The sequence below is a fragment of the Haliotis asinina genome, chromosome 13, assembly GCF_037392515.1.
Source record: "Haliotis asinina isolate JCU_RB_2024 chromosome 13, JCU_Hal_asi_v2, whole genome shotgun sequence".
Taxonomy (NCBI): domain Eukaryota; kingdom Metazoa; phylum Mollusca; class Gastropoda; order Lepetellida; family Haliotidae; genus Haliotis; species Haliotis asinina.
Genome location: NC_090292.1, coordinates 7,946,458 through 7,968,379, shown reverse-complemented (window position 1 = coordinate 7,968,379; position 21,922 = coordinate 7,946,458). Strand labels below are relative to the sequence as shown.

General features: G+C 42.2%; 1 protein-coding gene across 1 annotated transcript; it reads left to right on the top strand.

The window, feature by feature from the left end:
• Nucleotides 1–748: 748 nt before the first annotated feature.
• LOC137259200 (ankyrin repeat domain-containing protein 50-like) lies at nucleotides 749–20,922 on the top strand. Its single transcript, XM_067796800.1, has 4 exons — nucleotides 749–1,363; nucleotides 5,369–5,455; nucleotides 6,014–6,604; nucleotides 19,600–20,922. Exons 1-4 carry the CDS (start codon nucleotides 772–774, stop codon nucleotides 20,802–20,804), a joined length of 2,475 nt encoding a protein of 824 aa, XP_067652901.1. The 5' UTR covers nucleotides 749–771; the 3' UTR covers nucleotides 20,805–20,922.
• Nucleotides 20,923–21,922: the final 1,000 nt, after the last annotated feature.

Genomic DNA, 21,922 nt, shown 5'->3' with positions numbered 1-21,922 from the left:
CAGGTATCTGGTAGATGTTACAGGTATCTGGTAGATGTTACAGGTGTCTGCTATAAGAGTGTATTTCCAGACACTCCCATATCTTCTCATCACTTGGAATTTGTGACAGCGACCTCCAGGCCATCCTACAATATACTGCTCGCCATGGCATTTACTTGTACTGGATACCATTCTCTTTATTCTCACGTAGTTGTCAGTCAGAGTCAAATATAACGAACTGGAATTTGTAAATTTCCTGTTTCCTAAAAAATGTGGTTCTTCTTGACTTTCAAGATATCGGGTCGAAACTTTGAAGATCATTGCAGCACACCATCTAACCCACACAGCCACTGTCGTTTCTGCATATATGGAAGTTTGTGTAACCCTCGCATAAGTGTAATTTGCCAAGGCTCCCATCTCCGACAGCTCTCTGTACAGGTCTGTGGACCCAGCCCAACAGAAGTACTAGAATCTGTACTTCACTGAGAAAGTGCAATCAAGACTATAACTGTAAAGTGTTACTATTTATTTTATGTCACTTTCATACTGATAATACACAGAACAGTGTTGTGCTTACAGACTACATGCAACTGGATATCCATCTCAATGTTCTCATACAGTAATCCGCCATGTCGGCTGTTATGATGCCACGTGTAAGCACTCTACTGGTGGGGCATGTGTATCCCCAAGGTGGCATTCTGCCAAACACGTGAGTCGGGCAATATTAAAGCAGTTTAACAGGCGGAGAGGCAGTCATCTTCCTAGCTGCGTGCTGCATCGTTGACTTGAACAATGGAGCTGCCAGCTGTTGTATTCTTCACTCTTGTGTTGTACGGTATTAAAGCCGTACATGCTGATACCAGTATGTCATCCTTCACTGCACGGGTGAGACGAGTGGAAGGAGAGATCCGTGCATGGAAAGTTATGGCCGTTGATGCTGAGACGAAACTGATTAACAATTTTACAGAGTTGGAGAACTCGCTCCAAAAGGAACTGAATGAAACATTCATTCCTTCTTTGATCAAGCGTCTCGTCAAACAAACGATCACCGACCTCCTTACAGAAGATTACACAAGGAATATCACCAGCGATGAAGTTCACACACTGAAAGCCAGCGTACTAAACGCAACGAAACAACTTGAAACAATAACGCAAGAGTTGAGACGTGTTAAGCGAGAAAGAGACACTTACAAAGAAAGTCTTGGGAAACTACGGGGCGAATTGACTGAAGACCTCCGTGACGTACAGCTGCAGCTGAATCAGACGGTAGATGATGCAAAGTCCTATGCAAGGATGCGTTGTTGTGGGGTGAAAGAGATTAAAGAGGATGAAAGTTCGCTGTCGGGGACGATTTCAAGCATGGCGAATCCTGGACGTACAGCAGGTGAGACTTTTAGCTTAAAGTTGTCTCTCAATTAACGCCCCATCCCACAATGATATTCCACGCGAAATATATCACAGAAACCTTACATATGATCCGAAGCACATTCGTCTCGTCTTGTGCTCTTGGTCCCAAGGACATTTGTCACGTAGTGTGTCCTGGCGGACCCAGTGGACATGTGTGACGTCTTGTGCCCCTGGACCCGTGAATGAGTGAGTTAGTGAGTTAATATTTTACGTCACATCGGCAATATCTCAGCCATATCGTGACGAGAACATTTAAATGAAATATATGCATGTGGTAAAATCTGTCAACGAAGGACAGTAAAACAACTAGAATATCAGTTTAATTAAAACTAGCATGAAAAGTTAAAACCAATATCACCATTTAGACGATACAATATAAGAACAGCCTATAGATCGCCAACAACAGAAGGTAGATCACCACACTAGGGACCATGGGGACTTACAGTACCTTTGCTACCTGTATGGACCCTAGCTGGATTTACATCATCCCTTCAGCTGCTGGCGCGTGTACCAAATGCTAGCTAAAATTAAAACTACAAGAATACTACGATTAAAAACCTGGTAGATATAAATTTACATCGAAATGTTTTTTGGACGTACGTACCCTCTCAGGAGGACAATAATTTTACAATACTTCAACCCTCTTTCAGGGTACAGCCACTAACAATTCTAGTTTATTTAAACTACCAATAATTAAAATGCATATATTTACAGCACATACTATTCATAATTCAATCAAGAAATCAATTTACTTTAAAAACCAAAGATTAAATGAGAATTAACAGTGTTAAAAAGATCCTTAACAGTTTGACATTGAAATATTTATCCCTTGTGATGGAGAATTCAACACAGTCAAGCAGGATATCCTTGACCGTGACTCTTTCATCACAATGGATACAAAACGGAGGATCCTCACCTTTCAATAGGTATGCATGAGTATATCTAGTATGGCCAATACGACATCGTCTTAAAATAACCTCTTCAAATCTGGACTGACAGCCCAAGTAGGTGTAACCAATATACGGTTTTATTTCATGTAATTTATTTATACCTTCTTGGGTGTCCCACTTCTTCTGCATCAGATCACGGATGTAGGTTCTAATGCTTGTTTTGTAATCAGAGTATGGAAGAAGAAGTGGTGTCACAGATTTGTTGAGTGCTGCTTTTGCAGCAAGATCTGCCATCACATTCCCAGAAATACCTACGTGACTGGGTAACCAACAAAAGACGATGTCGTATTGGCCAGTAGCAAGAGTATTATACAGTTCAATAATTTCAATTAAAAGTGGATGTTTACAAGAAATATTTAAATAGCCTGAAGGCAAGAAAGAGAGTCGGAATATATTATATACTGTTTACGTTTCGTGTGTCTTTGAATATATTTAAGAGCTGTTAATATGGCGTTAGCTAAAAATAGAAATGTTGTCTGGTAATCTAGAAGATACTGTTCTGGATCCAATGACAGTGGCAAAAGACACTGCGCCACCGTCCTTGGACCCATCTGTAAATAAGGATTTGTAATTGTTACATGTATGTTTCAATTGATTATATTCTTGTTTATACTCTAACTCATTCGTTTCTGATTTTTTAAATGTAGTTAATGTTAGGTCCAACCAACTGCCAAGGGGGAGAGGAAAGAAGACGGAAAGGAGCTATATTGTCCAGCTCAATACCAGCAGCAGCAATAAACGGCTTTATTCTGAGCCCAAGAGGTGGAACAAGAAGGGTAGCTTGATCACCTCCCCATTTGGAATTTGACACCACTTTCAATAAATCAAGTGCTTTCAGGCATTTAGTTTTAAGTGATTTAATATGTGGTAAAAACGTTAACTGTGAATCAAAGATTAGACCCAAGAACTTGGCTTCCTTCACAACTGTAATCGGCGTGCCATCTAGAGATAGTTCAGGGTCTTTATGTGGTTTGTATGTACGACAAAAATGTATGCAGTTAGTTTTTGATTTGGAAAATTTAAAGCCGTTTTCAAGACACCATTTATTTATCTTGTTTAAACACAACTGCAATTGCCGTTCAATGGTATGCATATTTTTACCACGACAAGAAATATCAAAATCATCCACAAATAACGATCCATCAATTGAATCGTTTAAAACTTTAGATAAACTGTTGATCTTGATGCTAAAAAGAGTGACAGACCAAATACTGCCTTGTGGAACCCCCTGATCCTGATTGTAATGATCAGACAGGGTAGAACCCACACCGACCTGGAATTGTCTGTTATTTAAAAACTTGGCTATATATTCAGGTAAACGACCTCGCAACCCGAAGTCATGTAAATCTCTTAAAATGCCATATTTCCAAGTAGTGTCATATGCTTTTTCTAGATCAAAAAAGATAGACGCAGCGTGTTGTTTGTTAATTAGTGCGTTCTTAACAAATGATTCCAGTCGCACTAAATGATCGACAGTACTTCTGTTTTTACGGAAACCACACTGTATATCTGTTATGAGATTATTTGTTTCCAAGTACCAAACAAGTCGATTATTTATCATGCGTTCCATGGTCTTGCAAACACAGCTAGTTGATGAAATGGGTCTATAATTGGACGGATCCGTATGATCACGTCCAGGTTTAGGTATTGGTACTACTAGAGCGTCACACCATGAAGGAGGAAAGTTACCCGATGACCAAATATCATCAAAAATATTTAGGAGAGTTTCCAGACAGGATTCTGGTAAATGTTTCAGGAGTTGATAATGTATGTTGTCAGTTCCTGTAGCAGTGGCATGAGCTTGATCAAGAGCAGTATGGAGTTCATGAATAGAAAACGTTTCAAATGGTCACTTCTACAAAGGTCATAGTGGACTGGCCATTCAAATTCATTTAGTAGATCGGAATTTGTGAATATGTCCAAAAGTAAAACATTTTCAAATTGAATTTGTGTAATGACATACAAGTCCATACACAGGGCATGGCCGATTCTACCACCCGTCAAGGTGAAATAAGGGCCAAAGCGGTGTGTTGAGCAGCAGGAACACGGTTGCCAGACCACCAGACTACCGTCCCCCACCGACACGGGATGCAACCCACGGCAAACAGGTTGCCCAGTTCGGTCGCTATGTTTGAACGGCTCTTGGCGTTACCCAGCACCCACCACGAGGAGGTGGCCGTTCACGGGTGCCTGGACCCGTGAAGGTCCGGGGTAGGATAGGCCTTCAGCAATCCATGCTTGCCCAAAAAGGCGACCATGCTTGTCGTAAGGGGTAACTAACGGGATCGGGTGATTAGGCTCGCTGACTTGGTCGACACATGCCATCGGTTCCCAGTTGTGCAAATTGATGTTCTTGCTGTTGGTCACTGGATTGTCTGGTCCAGACTCGATTATTCACAGACAATCAGCGATATGGCTTGAATATTACTGAGTGTGGCGTAAAACTAAACTCACTGACTCTTGTGTCCCTGGGACATTTGTCACTTAATGTGCTCATGGTATCCAACACATTCGTCACGACCAGTGTTCATGGTTCCCAGGGCATTTGTCACGCCTTGATATTTTATGAAGCCCATGTTTATTTGCAAAACAAAATAACAGTTTCAAGATTTCAACCAAGAGGAGTATCTCAACTGTTAACACACAGTCAGTGCACAGCTTATTGTATTTACAGATTCAAACTGTAAAACCTGAATTTAGGAAGCTTTCCTTTTCTATCCTGCACCAAATTCAGTGCATATCGAAGGATGTCTGTGGTGCGACCCTCGCTGTTTTTAAGGGAGCTGGGAGACTTAAATCCCCTCAATAAGCCTCTAAGCCACATCTGGGGCAAAACCATCATCGGGAAGCGTTCTTTTTTATCCTGCATTGACAGTTTTCTCACTCAAATTGAAAAATATATTTTAATACCTCTGCAATAACAAAATGAATTTTGAAAGGCAAAACATTTGTGGACAGTAAAAACTGAGGCCAGTAGTTATAATGCTTATGTGCTATATATAGTTTTCTGGATGAAACATTCCCTGTTTCAGCCTCGACCACTGACCTGAGTGAGGATCTGAGCCAGAACGGGCCTGCTCCACCACCGCGAGTGACGATACAAAACTCTGATCCACAAGGTAGGTGGGAGAACCCAGTAGGCAGGTAGTCCCTACTTCTTCCTACATCTAACAGACTGATATATATACCCCTGAAGATTCTGACTTGAGGGATGAGTCTCACTTTTGGTATTTATCGACGTTCATGTCATCAATCACAGAAACCATGACCAAGATATTCATACTAAGGTCGCCATCAGACAGCTGGAATACTGCTGAGTGTTAAGTTAAACAACAACCAAAGCACTCTGCATAAACCAACACGCGTTGATACTGTCCAGCCATACACAAAATATGACTACAACTTCTCTCACAGAAATACATTACACACGCCATCGTTAATTCCAGAAACCACATGTTGACATCCCTGCCATGGAGTGTTGTTGTCAGCCATGATGGAATTGTATGAATTGAGTGAGTGAGCGAGTTTAGTTTTATACCGCTTTCAGCAATCCCCGGCAAAATGACGGCGACGGACACCGGAAGTTGTATAAACTGATAGTCACGCATGAACGTGATGAAAACACTGTACATGTGAGACAAATATGTCTGATGTACACAGTGTACTTTGTGTTGCAGCGACTCCATCACGAGCAGACAGCGACCTCTTCTCCGCTTGCAAAGACGGTGATCTGGAGAGAGTGAAGCAGATCCTGGCAGCGGGGAACGTAGACATCAACACGAGAGGAGAATGGGAGAGCTCGACACCATTGATGGAGGCAACACGTAATGGACACAGAGATGTGGTGAAGTTCCTTGTGGATAGAGGAGCGAATGTGTCACTGGTGAACGAGGAGGGAGACAACATCCTTCACTTGGCCTGTGCAGGTGGAGACTTGGAGACCGTGAAGTTGATCCTCTCCCTGAAAGCGGTGGACATCAACAGTAGAGGAGACTTGAGCAAGACACCGGTGATGGTGGCAGCACATGGTGGACACAGTGACGTGGTGGAGTTCCTAGTGGACAGAGGAGCTAATGTGTCATTGGTGGACAGTGACGGTGACAACGTCCTTCACTTGGCCTGTTATAGTGGAGACCTGGAGACCGTGGAACATATCCTCTCCCTGAACAAGGTGGACATCAACGCCACGAACATCAACGGTCAAACAGCGATCAAAATAGCGAAAGACTGGCAATATGAGCAAGTGGTAGATCTCCTGGAGTCCTGGGGTGAGTGATTGCATGTAAACCTTGCCCCTCTTAACATGATGCTAATTTTGTTTTGAGTATGTCGCGAATGGTGGACCAAACAGCAAGAAACTGATTGTTTTCATGTGGCTGCACTCGGTGAGTGAGCCGAGGCGTTAATGTGCCGCCATTTCTACAGTAACAATGACTTCACTGGTCGAATGCGAGCTTTTCGGTGCCCTCTTTGTGTTGTTGTTGTTGTTGTGTGTCGAATTAATACTCACACACACACTCACATAGATATATACAAACACACGCGCGCGCGCACACACACACACACACACACGCGCGCGCATACACGGGCAAATCCGACAGTTGGGTGACAGCACCACAAAATAATTAATCGCAAATATGCATTGTTTTTAATATATACAAATAGTGAATATATATTTGGTGACGCCTAAACCGTGTCGCCCAATATTAAAGTACGCGATGTACAATTGATGTTCGACCTTTAGGCGATGTGTCTGTCTGTCTGTCTGTCTGTCTGTCTGTGAAGGGGGTATGCCGACAGTACTTTATCAGACGATAATGCCCACTTCTTGCATTACGTCACAATGTGTTGGTGTCACTATGCCATTCTAATCTGCCCCCTCGTTATCGAACACTTTTCCATTACGTCACAACGTAACGGACGTCACGATGCATGGCAGTTGCAAACACCTCGTACAACCTCTCACGGTCCCGTTTCTTGGTCTGCAGTTGCATCACTCTGCAAACATCACTGGTGAGAACATTAAGTTCATGTTTTCAGACGGATAAACTGTCTCATAGTTTCACACACAATGTACAGTGTTTACACTCCCACAATGCTTATCATGGAATTTCGCTTGACTAGAGAGCTTCAACTCTTTGAGGGGCATTTTAGAAGTTGTAGAAAACCAAGTTCTATGGATCGAATATACACTTGTACATCGCACACTTTACCTTTGGGCGTCAGGGTATAGGTGTCACCACGATGAAAGAAAACCAAGTTTTATGGATAGTCAACTTGCTTATTGCAATAAAGAGTGTTATGTTTCGGCGTAATTACTAACACCATTATCGAGCTAGTGATACAACAATTTTAAACATGGAGAGTATATACATTACTGCTTGCTGAGTATATAGAATTAACAAGGTTGGTGTATATTGGATATCTGAAAGTGAGTAGGCTGAGTGATTGATTCATGGTGGGGTTGAAACAGTTAACTTGTAGTCTTGTGGATTGATTGCAAGACATCGATGCTGGTCATAGGTCCTCGTCAGGGGTGTCTTGGGTGTGGTCAGCTATGGCGGATTCGGATTTAATTTTCTGGACTGAGGTTTTATGTTCCTTAATTCGTAGTGGGAGCGGGTGGGATGTTTCACCAATACAGGAGTCTCTACATTCATAACGAATCTGGTAGACTAGTACTCACGAGGGGTCGTGTTTTGTTGGTGGTGTTGGTTTGCCTGTAGCTTGGAGGAGGTTCTGAACTGACTTGCCTTGACTGACTTGCTTGCTGCTGAAGGAGTCGTCTTATCCAGTGGCTGACTGCTGGGACATATGGGATAGAAGTTACGAATGGTGCTGATTGCCGACGGGGTGATTTATCTCTGGGTTTGAAGGTGGATATGATGACAATGTTGATTAACTTCCTGGGGTACTGGTTACAGTAGACAAAGACATGGCCTAGGAGGTTTACCTCGGTTTCTAGGGTTGACCAAAGATACCCATGCCTTACAGCCGCAGCTTAATCAGACAGAAGATGATGCAAGGATTCACGACTTCAACCACGATGAATTCTGGAAGTACATCAGGTGACAAACGCGAACTCATGTCGGTATCCGGGTAGGGCCATCGTCAAAAAACGACCATCAAAATTATCGGGATTGAAAATTTTGAGCATCAACGACAGCAGCGTGATTTTCATGTACACAGACCTCTGGAAATTAGCGAACAAACGGTATAAACAGGAAATAAAAAGGCATTTGTCCAGCCCATTGTCCATCGACTCAGTTGCGAGTGGGATGTGCTTACGGCCAAGACGATCTTGCCACCATGGTGGAGAAAAATAAGGGCATTGCGTAACCGGTTTTGCATTCCGCTTGCCTTTAAGTTGCTGGAGGGTCACGTGCCTTCACACCAAGCTGTGCTGGGCGATCAGCTGGTATATGAAGTCACATTTAACGCTTATAGACAGGTGATGGTGAGCTGCGAGAGTGGCAGCTACACCATTGACAATGTTTTGTTGGAATTTGATAAAGTCATGAACCCGGAATTGGCCCCTCATATACGCAACCAGTAATCAAGTACATTAGCCATCTTGGTGTGGCATCAGAAGCTGCAACAAAAGCAAGATGTTGTGGAATATCATTCTGAGCATGCCCTCTCAATCGATGAAGGGTATTTTGATCCTGCCAGTGGAGAGATCCCCACGAGATTAGCAAAGTCGAGGTCACCATCGAGTGTGTGCTCAACCAGCTGTTCAGCCAAGGCATGAAAGCTTATCTACAGCGGGATGAGATCCCAAAATTACTGGCGATCAAGCACCCATCAGAAATCATCGTGATTGTCAGGAATCTCGGCCTCAGAAGGATACTTGTGCAAAAACATCATCACCGATAAACTATATAAAATGTTCGAGGGAGTGATCGAGAAACTGTACGCAAATTATGAATCCTGATTCAGGGCTGAAATGATGAAAACCATCAGTGATTATAGACCACGAGTGTATCTTCTTTCCCTCTCATTCCACTGGAACGTTGATGTATTTGTGCAAGGATCTTGATGCTGATCACGGTGAGGCACTGTGAGGCACTGTGAATATAAACATAAATGTCCAATTGAGGATAAATAAGATGACGGATCCAAACATAACTGAAACGATGCCTTCGGAGGAGACGATCTTCCACCCAGCAATCAACACTGTCACCAAGAAACCCAAGAATCCTAAAACAGTAGCCCCCGCTGAAAAAATCATCATGGTCAATCGACCCCTACCGCTAATGTCAAACACCATGGTTTGAAACTGGGAACACCACTATGGTGGGGTTTACCACCATGGCATGGCTCTGTCAGTGAGGGACGATGACGCCATAGTCCACGCCATAGCCTTTTACCGATCAGGATCAAACAACTCAAGTACGAAAGCCTAATGCTGCCACTTTTGTAGCATAAGATATTTTTTTTCAAAGACAATTCTCGTTACTTCAATTATTTACTCGTTGCTTCGAGTATTTTCTCGTTATTTCAATGATTTTCTCGTAACTTCGAGTATTTTCTCGTTATTTCAAATATTTTTTTCGTTGCTTCGATTAATTTCTCGTTACTTCGAGAATTTTTTCGTTACTTCAAGTTTCAGTCAAAAACTTGAAATTTCGAGTACTTTTTCGTTGCTTCAAGTTTCTTTCAAAAACTTGAAATTTCGAATATTTACTCGTTGCTTCAAGTTTCTTTCAAAAACTTGAAATTTCGAATATTTTCTCGTTGCTTCAAGTTTCAGTCAAAAACTTGAAATTTCGAATATTTTCTCGTTGCTTCAAGTTTCTTTCAAAAACTTGAAATTTCGAGTATTTTCTCGTTGCTTCAAGTTTCTTTCAAAAACTTGAAATTTCGAGTATTTTCTCGTTGCTTCAAGTTTCTTTCAAAAACTTGAAATTTCGAATATTTTCTCGTTGCGTCGATTCCTTTTTCTTAATTTCTAAGTCTGATGGAGGTAGCATGTATATTTAAAGAGATCTGCTCCGAGCAAGATGACATCCTCATAGTCACAGCCTAAGTCACATGTCCATGGATACAGCAAAAAAATAAAATTCATATCTGAGTATAACCATCAAATGGCACATCTATGGATCATGCTTGGTACGTGTGCCAAATTTCATGAAGCTAGCGTGTATAGTTTAAGGAAATCTTCTCCGAACAACATGACACCCTCATATCCACAGCCTAAGTCACATTTGGGAGGAAACCGCAAAAGCTTAAGGTTCATATCTGGGTTTAAACCCCAAATGGCAAACCTATCTATCATGCTTGATACGTGTTCCTAGTCTGATGAAGTTATCATGAATAGTTTAGGAAATATGCTTGGTATCGACCCCCCAAAAGACAGACCACTTAAAACAACACATTTTATGGTTGGTTGCCCAAGGCTTAATTTAGCTGTGTCGTTGAAAATTGTGGTATGTGTCCTGATAAAAAAGACAACATTAGGTTTGGAAATGGTTATACGACCTCTGGCCATATGAAACTTTAAGTGTTATTGAAATTGTTCATTTAATATTTTCAAGAAAACTGCTTCGCCACATGTTGTATGTGGAGACTTGAAGCAAAGCAATTCGTACTGATATTCATACCAAAATGGTATGCTTTTGGAGCAAATAGACTTCAGTCAAATCCTCAAAGTTATCGAATATATGGTATCATTTCACAGTTAAGTCTTATTTGCGGTTCACTCCAAAATGACCGACCTCCTGTAAGATAAATTCAGTGAGTACACTAGTTAGCTCAGCCATGCTCTCCACCCCTATTCCATTAAGGAGTTCACTTGGAGTCAGTACATAGTATAGATGTCTGTTCAATCTTGGAATTTAAGCAATACTCAATCATCAAAAGGATTTCATTTCACAATGTATGAAATTGAACTTATTCCAGAACCTTATCTTAAATTAACCTTACAAAGTAGAATTTCACTGAGAAAATTTAGGACAACAAATCATAGGTTACCAATGGAAACAGGGCGCTGTCTGAATGGTTTGAAAGAAAGCCGACTTTGTAATCTTTGTAAACAAGCCATATGTGACGAATTCCATGTTTTACTAATATGCCAACCACTTGTCGAACAACAACGAATATCATTTCTGTATGAATCCCTCTACCTGTACATGTATTTTTCTCATGAAATGTGATTATCAACCACTCACTCTCAAATTATCCAAATATATGACACACTGTGCCTTTTCAAATGATATCATGTAAATATATTAATTATATCCACATATACAGGTATGTTCTATGTTTCACCTTTTGTGTTTTTGAGAAAAGAATGAAAATTCTGTTTGTTCTTCTACCAGTCAATACAGAGTATAGTAACAACACATTTCCATATTTCTTAATTTACTTGTAATTAGAGTGAAAAGTAGTCGAGAACTGAGTTGCTTTAGAAGCTGAGAATGTTCTCAAGCACTTTTAATATAAAAAGTCTTAATATAAAAATCATAATTCATTACATGAATTAAAACAAAGTATAGTTTCCATATCTGGGCACATGTTATTATTATCAGCTTAATTAATCCTTATGCAAACAACCCTAAAGTGTGTTGTTTTAAGCGGTCTGTCTTTTGTGAGGTCTCCTTTATGGGAAGATAACGCGGTTGCAAGGGTGCGCATCCTCCCTATTGAACTGAAAGTTTGTTTTATGACCACTGAAACTCGGGTGGTGTAGGGTGTAGCTTGTAGGGTGTGTGTGACTATGAGGATGTCATCTTGATCGGGGCAGATCTCCTAAAATATACATGCTAGCTTCATCAAACTTAGAAATTAAGAAAAATAAAATCGAAGCAACGAGAACATATTCGAAATTTCAAGTTTTTGACTGAAACTTGAAGCAACGAGAAAGATACTCGAAATTTCAAGTTTTTGAAAGAAAATTGAAGCAACGAGTAAATATTCGAAATTTCAAGTTTTTGAAAGAAACTTGAAGCAACGAGTAAATATTCGAAATTTCAAGTTTTTGAAAGAAACTTGAAGCAACGAGTAAATACTCGAAATTTCAAGTTTTTGAAAGAAACTTGAAGCAACGAGAAAATACTCGAAATTTCAAGTTTTTGAAAGAAACTTGAAGCAACGAGAAAATATTCGAAATTTCAAGTTTTTGAAAGAAACTTGAAGCAACGAGTAAATACTCGAAATTTCAAGTTTTTGAAAGAAACTTGAAGTAACGAGAAAATATTCGAAATTTCAAGTTTTTGACTGAAAATTCTCGAAGTAACGAAAAATTAATCGAAGCAACGAAAACATATTTGAAATAACGAGAAAATACTCGAAGTTACGAGAAAATTATTGAAATAACGAAAAATACTCGAAGCAACGAGTAAATAATTGAAGTAACGAGAACTGTCTTTGAAAAAAAAATATTTTGTGCTACAAAAGTGGCAGCATTAGGCTTTCGTACTCAAGCCCCTGGGTGAAGAACACCCTCTCAGTATTAAACCCCTTCCTCGTGGCAGCAAGAGCTAATCTTCATCATACTCGGGCTTGCCCCAAACATATTCGTTGCGAAACAATTGGGAAAAGCCAGGAAATGCAGGACCGAGGGGTTCTGTGGCATACACATGATGAGTAACAGAAACACTTGAATTACACATGCTAGGTAATGGCTTATGTAAAGCACACAGAGTGAACGTGGTCCAAAAGTAATTTGTTTACAAGAAGAAAATAATGATTTCAACCAACCTAACAGACCAACGTAAAAGTTTTGTTAGAAAGATTCATGCACTTCATTTGTGACCTATTAGACATAAGACTAAACTCACTCACTCACCCTATTAGACATAAGACTAAACTCACTCACTCACCCTATTAGACATAAGACTAAACTCACTCACTCACCCTATTAGACATAAGACTAAACTCACTCACTCACCCTATTAGACATAAGACTAAACTCACTCACTCACCCTATTAGACATAAGACTAAACTCACTCACTCACCCTATTAAACATAAGACTAAACTCACTCACTCACCCTATTAGACATAAATCTAAACTCACTCACTCACCCTATTAGACATAAGACTAAACTCACTCACCCACCCTATTAGACACAAGACTAAACTCACTCACTCACCCTATTAGACATAAGACTAAACTCACTCACTCACCCTATTAGACATAAGACTAAACTCACTCACTCACCCTATTAGACATAAGACTTTGCATGTGGATATAACAATCCTATTGGAATTTGACTTTTCACGTGCATATAGCAATCATGACTACCGTCAGCAAACTCAAAGCCATTGTAAAAGAACATGAATTGGTGGGTTATTCTTGCTATGACAAGCCTCCCACCATCAAAGAGCTCAAAGTTCGAGCTCGAGTGCGTTTGAAGGGTTATTCTCGCATGAGGAAAGCACAACTGCACACCTTGCTGGAAGACACCGAGGAGGTCTGACAGGCTGGTGGATGACTGTTCAGTCTAACATTTAAGTCAACAACGTTAATCCTCTGATCACCAGCAAACTTAATGAAGAGTTGGACGATTTAATGAGCACGAAATACCTCCGAGGCAAGCAGAATCCGACTCGATCCCTTCGACTTGCGATGTGATACGTCATTGCAACACATGGAAGAATCATGAGGACAGTTTACCCAAAGAGGGTCGGGATTGGTGGTGAACAGCCTTGATACCATCTACCTAGATATAGTGAACTACGTACTGCTCCGAGGAGGATCGTACCTAGACTTGCTTCCATATTGCAAGAACAAAAGGGTCATTGTAAACTTTAAAAACAATGACGATCCTTGCTTAAGATTGGCGATGAGATCTTCCTTATTCCCCGCCAATTCTAAAGTGGTGAACAGGCCTTTGCGCTATCCTGCAGACGATGGGCTGAACTTTGTCCATATGCACTCACACCCCTCTCAAGAAGTGAAGGTGGAGAAACAAAACCATTTAGCAATCAACATCTTCGGTCACGAAGGCAATACAGCAGTCATGCACAGATTTGGTATCACTAAACGTGGATTAAGAGTTTGAGCCGACTGTTGTTGAACTACGCCAGAAAGAAACATTTCTGCCTCACAGCTTCAGCTGAGAAGATATGCTGGAAGCACACCGGGAGGAGAGCCGAGGCAAACTGATATGCCTCAAGAACATCAAAACATCTCAACATTCATCCATCGCATCATCTTCTTTAAAGGTCACCCATGTCATGCCCAACACAACAGGACAAAGTGTCATGTACAGAACACAGGAACACGAAGCTTGCAGGTCAGTGTACATGTACATGTACCAAGGTGCATGGTGCCATAAAGCATGTAACCTCCAGCTTAGAATCGATCCCCAAACCCTCCCCATCCCCATGGTTTTCCATAGTTTGAGAGGGCACGATGCTCACCTCATCATGCAGGCCATCTCGAGCATCAAGGGCAAGCTAACGTGCATCCCCAACAACATGAAGAAATACATTTCCTTCTCACTCAACGGACTGAGATAAGGCTTAGTTTCTCCTGTTGTCGCTTAACCTGTTTGGTCATGACCAACAATTCCTTCGCGATGACCGAACCATACACTGATCCTGCTCAAAAAGGGCTTGTACCTGTACGAGTACATGGATGACTGGTCCACGTTCGACGAGACAACACTACCTCTGATCAACCGTTTTTACAGCAGCTTAAACTATACTCCACCATCTCGTAGGACGATTACGACTATGCCCAGAATGTGTGCACTGGACAGTCGTACCGTAGGTGATTATCACGACCTGTACTTAAAAATTGGTGTGATCCTGCTGGCCGAACAACAGAACAACATATCTGAAACAGTATCAACTTGGCCCAGTGTGGTACTACACCACCCCCGCACTCTCCTGACATGCACTCCAAAACGGGCATCAAACTGGAATTGTTAACCAATTATGACATGCACCTGTCCATCAAAAAAGGCATGTGTGGTGGGATTTCCATGGTCTCCAAACGGTACGCGAAAGCCAACAACCCATATTCAACCACCTCAATCCCAACAACTCCCAACCGCCATATGCCCATGCCACCGTCAAAATACATACGAACCCTGTAAAGACTAGAATCCTTGTGTGCTCTAGAGGATCCGTCTACTACAACACGGCCCAACATCTATCCCGCATGCTAGCCCCACTGGGAAAAACTGGCAGCTCCTTTGTGAAAGAGTCGGCATCCCTCGCACAGCAACTGAGAAACACCAGGGACACAAAGAAGTTAGTCAGCTACGACAGGGTGGGCCTATTTACCTATATACCCTTCAACGAAAAAAATTCACATCCTATCTACTAGACTGGAAACATCTCTACCAGACCTAGACACCAAACTCACAGCCCAAAGCATCGTCGATCTCGTAAGTAAATGCTTCGAGACTTCATATTTCACCTGGAATGGCCAGCTCTACCAACAGATCCATGGATTGCCAATGGGATCCCCTCTATCACCACTACTGACAGAAATATACATGATTGCCTTTGGAGAAACTGCCCTGAAAACTGCACCATTCACCCCAAAGCATTGGTTCCGCAAAGCAGATGATGTCCTAGCCCTCCTGGACGACAACCAAGATCCAGAGGCCCTGCTGCAACACTTGAATTCCCAACACCTAAGAATTCAGTTTACAATGGAAGAAGAGACACACCAACGGCTTCCCTTCCTGGGCATTCTTCTCCACCGACGCCAACAATCCATAGCCACCAGTGTTTACCGTAAACCAACACATACGGATCAGTATATTCATCACCAGTCCAACCATCATCCCCAGATCAAGAAAGACATAGTAGCTACCCTGGCACGAAGAGCAAAAGCGGTCTGCAGCCCTGGCAGCCTCCACAGCGAATTATAACACCTGAAATCAACCTTCCAAGGTCTTAACGAGTACCCACCCTGTCTAGTCAGCAACACCATGACCAAGACCCTGAAAGAAACTCCCAAGTCAACTAAACCAGAACCTTCCCCCATCAGAATTAGCATACCATACCATGGCCAAGTCATCGCATCAGCCGTCTCATCAAGAAAACAACAGGAATAGACGTCACCTTCCGTAGCGAAACCAACCTGAAAACGATACGATCAGCTAATGGACGCGGGCCCACAACACCTAAATGCAACAATCCAGCAGGATACATCTACCAGATCCAATGCAGTTGTAAAGAGACATATATTGGTGAAACTAGTCGACCATTGGCTATCAGGTTAAAAGAACACAAAACATCAGTTAAAAATTTGGATCAGAAGTCTGCTGTATGTGAACACATCATGCACAACCCCAATCACAAGAGTGTTTGGGACAACACCAGGACATTAGTTAGGAACGCCAATGACTTCAAAAAACGGAAGCTCCTAGAAGCCATTGCAATCAAGCGGAACAAGCCCACAATCAACAGAGACGGAGCCGTTTACTTACCCAATGTATGGAACCACCTTATCCTCAGTGACTAATCTTTATCCAAACATCTTTACCTGTAACTCGTTAACCTAATCAACACAAGCCTGCACACCAATCAGTTGAAGCCTGTACATAAGTTGAAGCCCGTACATGAGTTAATAGAAACCTGTATATCTTGTTACCCATTGTTATCGGTCCACTGTTATGTGTATATATACTACAGTCCTTTAGTTTTACCCTCACTTCACCTGAAGAAGAGACTAGAATCTGTCTCGAAACGTTGTGACCTTGCATAATAACGAAGTTGAACCATAAAGCACTTTTAGTTTGATTCCTCCAACTTCTAAATGCCTTTGAAACAACTAACCCATTGGTGGTGGGCTATAATCCGAGTCAATTCGCCAACCACCTCCTCTATCTTGACGCCAACAGCCTGTACGGTTGGGCCATGAATCAGTCTCTACCCACCTAAGTGTTCATGTGATTGGACAATATTGGATCAATATGATGAGCAGCACACCATATTTGAACAAAGACTACATCCTCGAAGTGAATTTGGATTGCACACATCGCATAACAGCTATCCGCTGGCTCCTGAACGGTTGAAGGTGTACTGAGACTGGATGTTTGACTATCAGCGAATGTTGATTGGAACAAAATAAGCTGGCCATCGTGGAAAAAATTGTTCCGAACTTATGCACAAAACCAAGTACATCATGCATGATTGAAATCTGCCATTGTACTTGTCGCAGGGCATGAAACTGAATACATTGGGTGCTGCAACTGGTTGGAAGTCCCTGGATGGAACCTTACATTCAGTTGAACAACGAGCTGTGTAACAAAAACCACCGGCAATTTCAAGGAAAACCTCATCACTGTGATGAACAACTCGGTGTCTGACAAACCCATGGACAACTTGAGAAAATAGGCGATGGTCAAACTCGTGCAATCTCACAAGGAAGAAAAACAGAGGAACATCATAGCAGCACAGCTTTCAACCGCTGCAAGCTCTTTGATAATGACCTTGCAGTGCTCCATATGAACAGAAGTCGCATCACTCTCAACCAACCAGTTTACATGTGGATGAGCACCCTCAACCTGTCGAAGTACGACTTTTATTACAACCGACTCAAACAACAGTATGGCGATTGAAAGGGGTCAAGAAATACGTGGTGAAACACCACATCAAACACAAGCTCCTCAACAAACACAAAATCTGTGGCATCATTCTCATCAAGACCTCCCTGTCATCCTTGGATATTAAAGAATGGATTTCGAGACACACTTGGCATTGGGAGCTTCCGATTCAAGAAAAATTGCTCAGGCCTTAGAACAGATCTTATAAAGGCAGTCGCATGACCTCCACGACCAAATTACAAGTCAATGGGAGCCATGTTGCAGTTGTTATCAAAGCATGATATCCAGGTGAGAACCCGTGAAGGTCTACCCGGGGTAGAACAGGCCTTCAGCAACCCATGCTTGCCATAAAAGGCGACTCAGCTTGTCGTAAGAGGCGACTAACGGGATCGGGTGGTCAGACTCGCTGACTTGGTTGACACATGTCATCGGTTCCCAATTGCGCAGATTGATGCTTATGTTGTTGATCACTGGATTGTCTGGTCCAGACTCGATTATTTACAGACCGCCGCCATATAGCTGTAATATTGCTGAGTGTGGCGTAAAACTAAACTCACTCACTCACCCAGGTAAGACGAGTTGTGGTCGGAGCTCCCGGAAGCCAAGCCATCATCAAAAGATTTAAGAGGACTTTAGTCCAGCGTTTGTTCGAACATCAGTATGCCCAAGAGATGGTCAACCCCCAGAACAATCCGCGGAAAGGGTGGCACGCTTACAGTGAGTGGTCTCTTGACTCCTCCATAAGACCCGTCGAAGGCATACAAATGAAATCCATGACTGAATCAGCTGTACCATTTCGTCACATCAAAGAAAAATGACTACTGGACCAGATTGTCGTGAGGTATCTGTACCAGCTTTGTGAGCTGGTGTGGACGTCCATGGACTCGATATTTACTCCACCTTGCGTCATATCATCAGTCAAGGTAAATTTGCCAGTGTGTACCATAGTTTAGGTCTCGTGTGCGCCGAAGGGTTACAACGTCTAATGGATACTTTAGTTGATTATAGTTTCGAGTCCCGAGAATGCACTGCCCCATACTCCTTAATCCTGTTCGAGGAATTCATGAAACACCAACTCCATCAAGCTGTCACCGAATATTACGGCTAGCTTTGAACCAAGAATAAACACCAGCGTATTCATCTGTTACCCCTTTTTTAACCTGGACCATATTCAGTGCTCATCGAAGGATGTATCTGGTGCAACCCGTGCTGTATTTTAAGGGGGCTTGGATGTTTTGATCCCCTGAATAAGCCTTCAAGCCGCATCTGCGCCAAAACCATCATAGTAATACTACTGGAGGCATTCCTTTTTATCCTGCATTGACAGGTGGTCTTGATGAACAGTTATCTCACTCAAATTGAAAACTATGTTTTAATACCTCTGCCATAATAAATGTATTTTGAATTTAGCTATACATAGTACTGAAAGAAAAACACCCGTGGAAAGGTGAAAAGGTATGTTATTACCCTTGTAATTACCAAACAACAGTTGTACTGACATTATCATCTTGTGAACTTGAACACACGTTAACACTCTCCAGCCGTACACAAGATGTTGCTACAACGTATGTCTCTTAATTTCATGTATTAAACACACAATGCATAATTCCAGAAACCACATGTTGACATTCCCGTCATGGTGTATTGTTTAAATGATATAGCAACGTCCGAGTCACGTATCATCACGATGAAAACAATGTATATGTGTGACGAAAATGTCTGATGTTCGCAGTTTACTGTGTGTTGCAGTGACTCCATCACATACAGACCGCAACATCTACTCTGCCATCAAGGACGGTGACCTGGAGAGACTGAACCGGATCCTGGCAGCAGGTCATGTAGACATCAACATGAGAACAGGACGGTTGAACTGGACACTGGTGATGGTGGCAGCATTGCAGGGACAAAGCGATGTGGTGAAGTTCCTGATGGATAGAGGGGCTAATGTGTCACTGGTGGACAAATACGGTAACAACGCCCTTCACTGGGCCTGTAGTAGTGGAGACCTGGACACCGTGAAGCTGATCCTGTCAGAGAATATGAAGATTATCAACAGTAGAGGATACGGCAGCACTACACCGGTGATGCTGGCAGCAGTGAAGGGACAAAGCGACGTGATGAAGCTCTTGCTGGATAGAGGGGCTAATGTGTCACTGGTGGACGTGATCGGTTACAACGTCCTTCATTTCGCCTGTATTGGTGGAAACCTGGAGACGGTGAAGTTGATCCTATCACAGGATGTGATAGATATCAACAGTAGAGGAAACGGAAGCAGGACACCGGTGATGGATGCAGCATGGAAGGGAGACAGAAATATGGTGAAGCTCTTGCTAGATAGAGGGGCTAATGTGTCACTGGTGGACGAGACCGGTGACAACGTCCTTCATTTCGCCTGTATTGGTGGAAACCTGGAGACGGTGAAGTTGATCCTGTCACAGGATGTGATAGATATCAACAGTAGAGGAAACGGAAGCAGGACACCGGTGATGGATGCAGCATGGAAGGGAGACAGAAATATGGTGAAGCTCTTGCTAGATAGAGGGGCTAATGTGTCACTGGTGGACGAGACCGGTGACAACGTCCTTCATTTCGCCTGTATTGGTGGAGACCTGAAGACTGTGAAGCTGATCCTGTCACTGAATGTGATAGGTATCAACAGCAGAGGATGTGGAAGCAGGACGTCAGTGATGGAGGCAGCATTGAAGGGACACCAAGATGTGGTCAATTTCCTTGTGGGTAGAGGAGCTAATGTGTCACTGGTGGACGAGACCGGTAACAACGTCCTTCATTTCGCCTGTATTGGTGGAGACCTGGAGACCGTGAAGCTGATCCTGTCTCTGACCAAAGTGGAAATCAACGCGAGGAACTTTGACGGGCGGACAGCGACCGACTTAGCGAGAGATAAGGGACATCAGAGTGTGGTTGATTTCCTGGTGTCACATGATGCTCACTGAAGTCAGTGCAGTGTTGTTACGGGCAGAAATCTCGGACTTGGCATTACTCACACCGGCGTGGTGTGTGAAATTCACACAGTCACGTGTCAGCGTTCCTCATCCAAGTGACTTACCTTTTCTTTACGATATGAATAAAACATTTTGAATGTATTTTTAGACATTTTGCCATTTTTTGTGTGTTACGGTTAATAAATTTCGTGACAAAAGGTATAAGAAATCCCCATTGAAGCAGCAAAATGTAACACAGACAAAGTCTAAAATATTCGATATTATTGTGAGCAAACAGTGAGCAAGTTACAGTGAATCACAATAAAGATTTCTAGTACAATAATGCAATTAAGTCACAAGTCTAAGCGTACTGGGTCACAAATATCAAATACTAACTCACCAGAGTGTTGGCATTTACAATTTGTGCTTGTGTACAAAGTCAGTGGTCAAGCAGATTGTCCAATGATGATGAAGCTCTGATGTAGACGAAAACTGGCAAACGATGTAAACAGACAAACGATAGGCAGAGGCAGAGCACAGTGTATTACGAGTGTATTCGGTGCGCTGTGTTACACAATATATATTCTGCTACAGCTGCAACAGGTTTATGACGATACATATTTACATGAAAGAGACTGCATTGCTTGCTCCCAACTGGGCCTCGATCACAAATGGAACCACACAACCTATGTAAACTCGTATTGTTACGATATTTTCTCAGTGAAGCTAAATCATTCTACTAAAGACGTTTCATTAGACGTGTTAAGAAATATGAAAATGGTATTTGAGCGTTAATCCTCAGATCTTTCTGGTCTGTGGCACATCACAAAAAAACACAGCAAATACCACTGTGAATCGCGATTTCGTCTTGTGTCCAAAATGGCGACATTTACAATGAAGCATATTTTGAGAGGTTATTTTAAGAAGTTTAGCTTTTTCTGAGATAATAGTGGATGGTATCAAAGGACAGGAAACTTTCCGTAGAATTCAAAGCTTTTTAGTATATTTGAGTGCGTGTTATTTATTTTATTGGACTTCAAAGTGTGTGAAGGTTGAAATGGAAGGACATATATGTCCCTGTGGCGCCCAAGGGGTTCAGGTGTCCGTCCATGGGTTGATGACCCTTGACC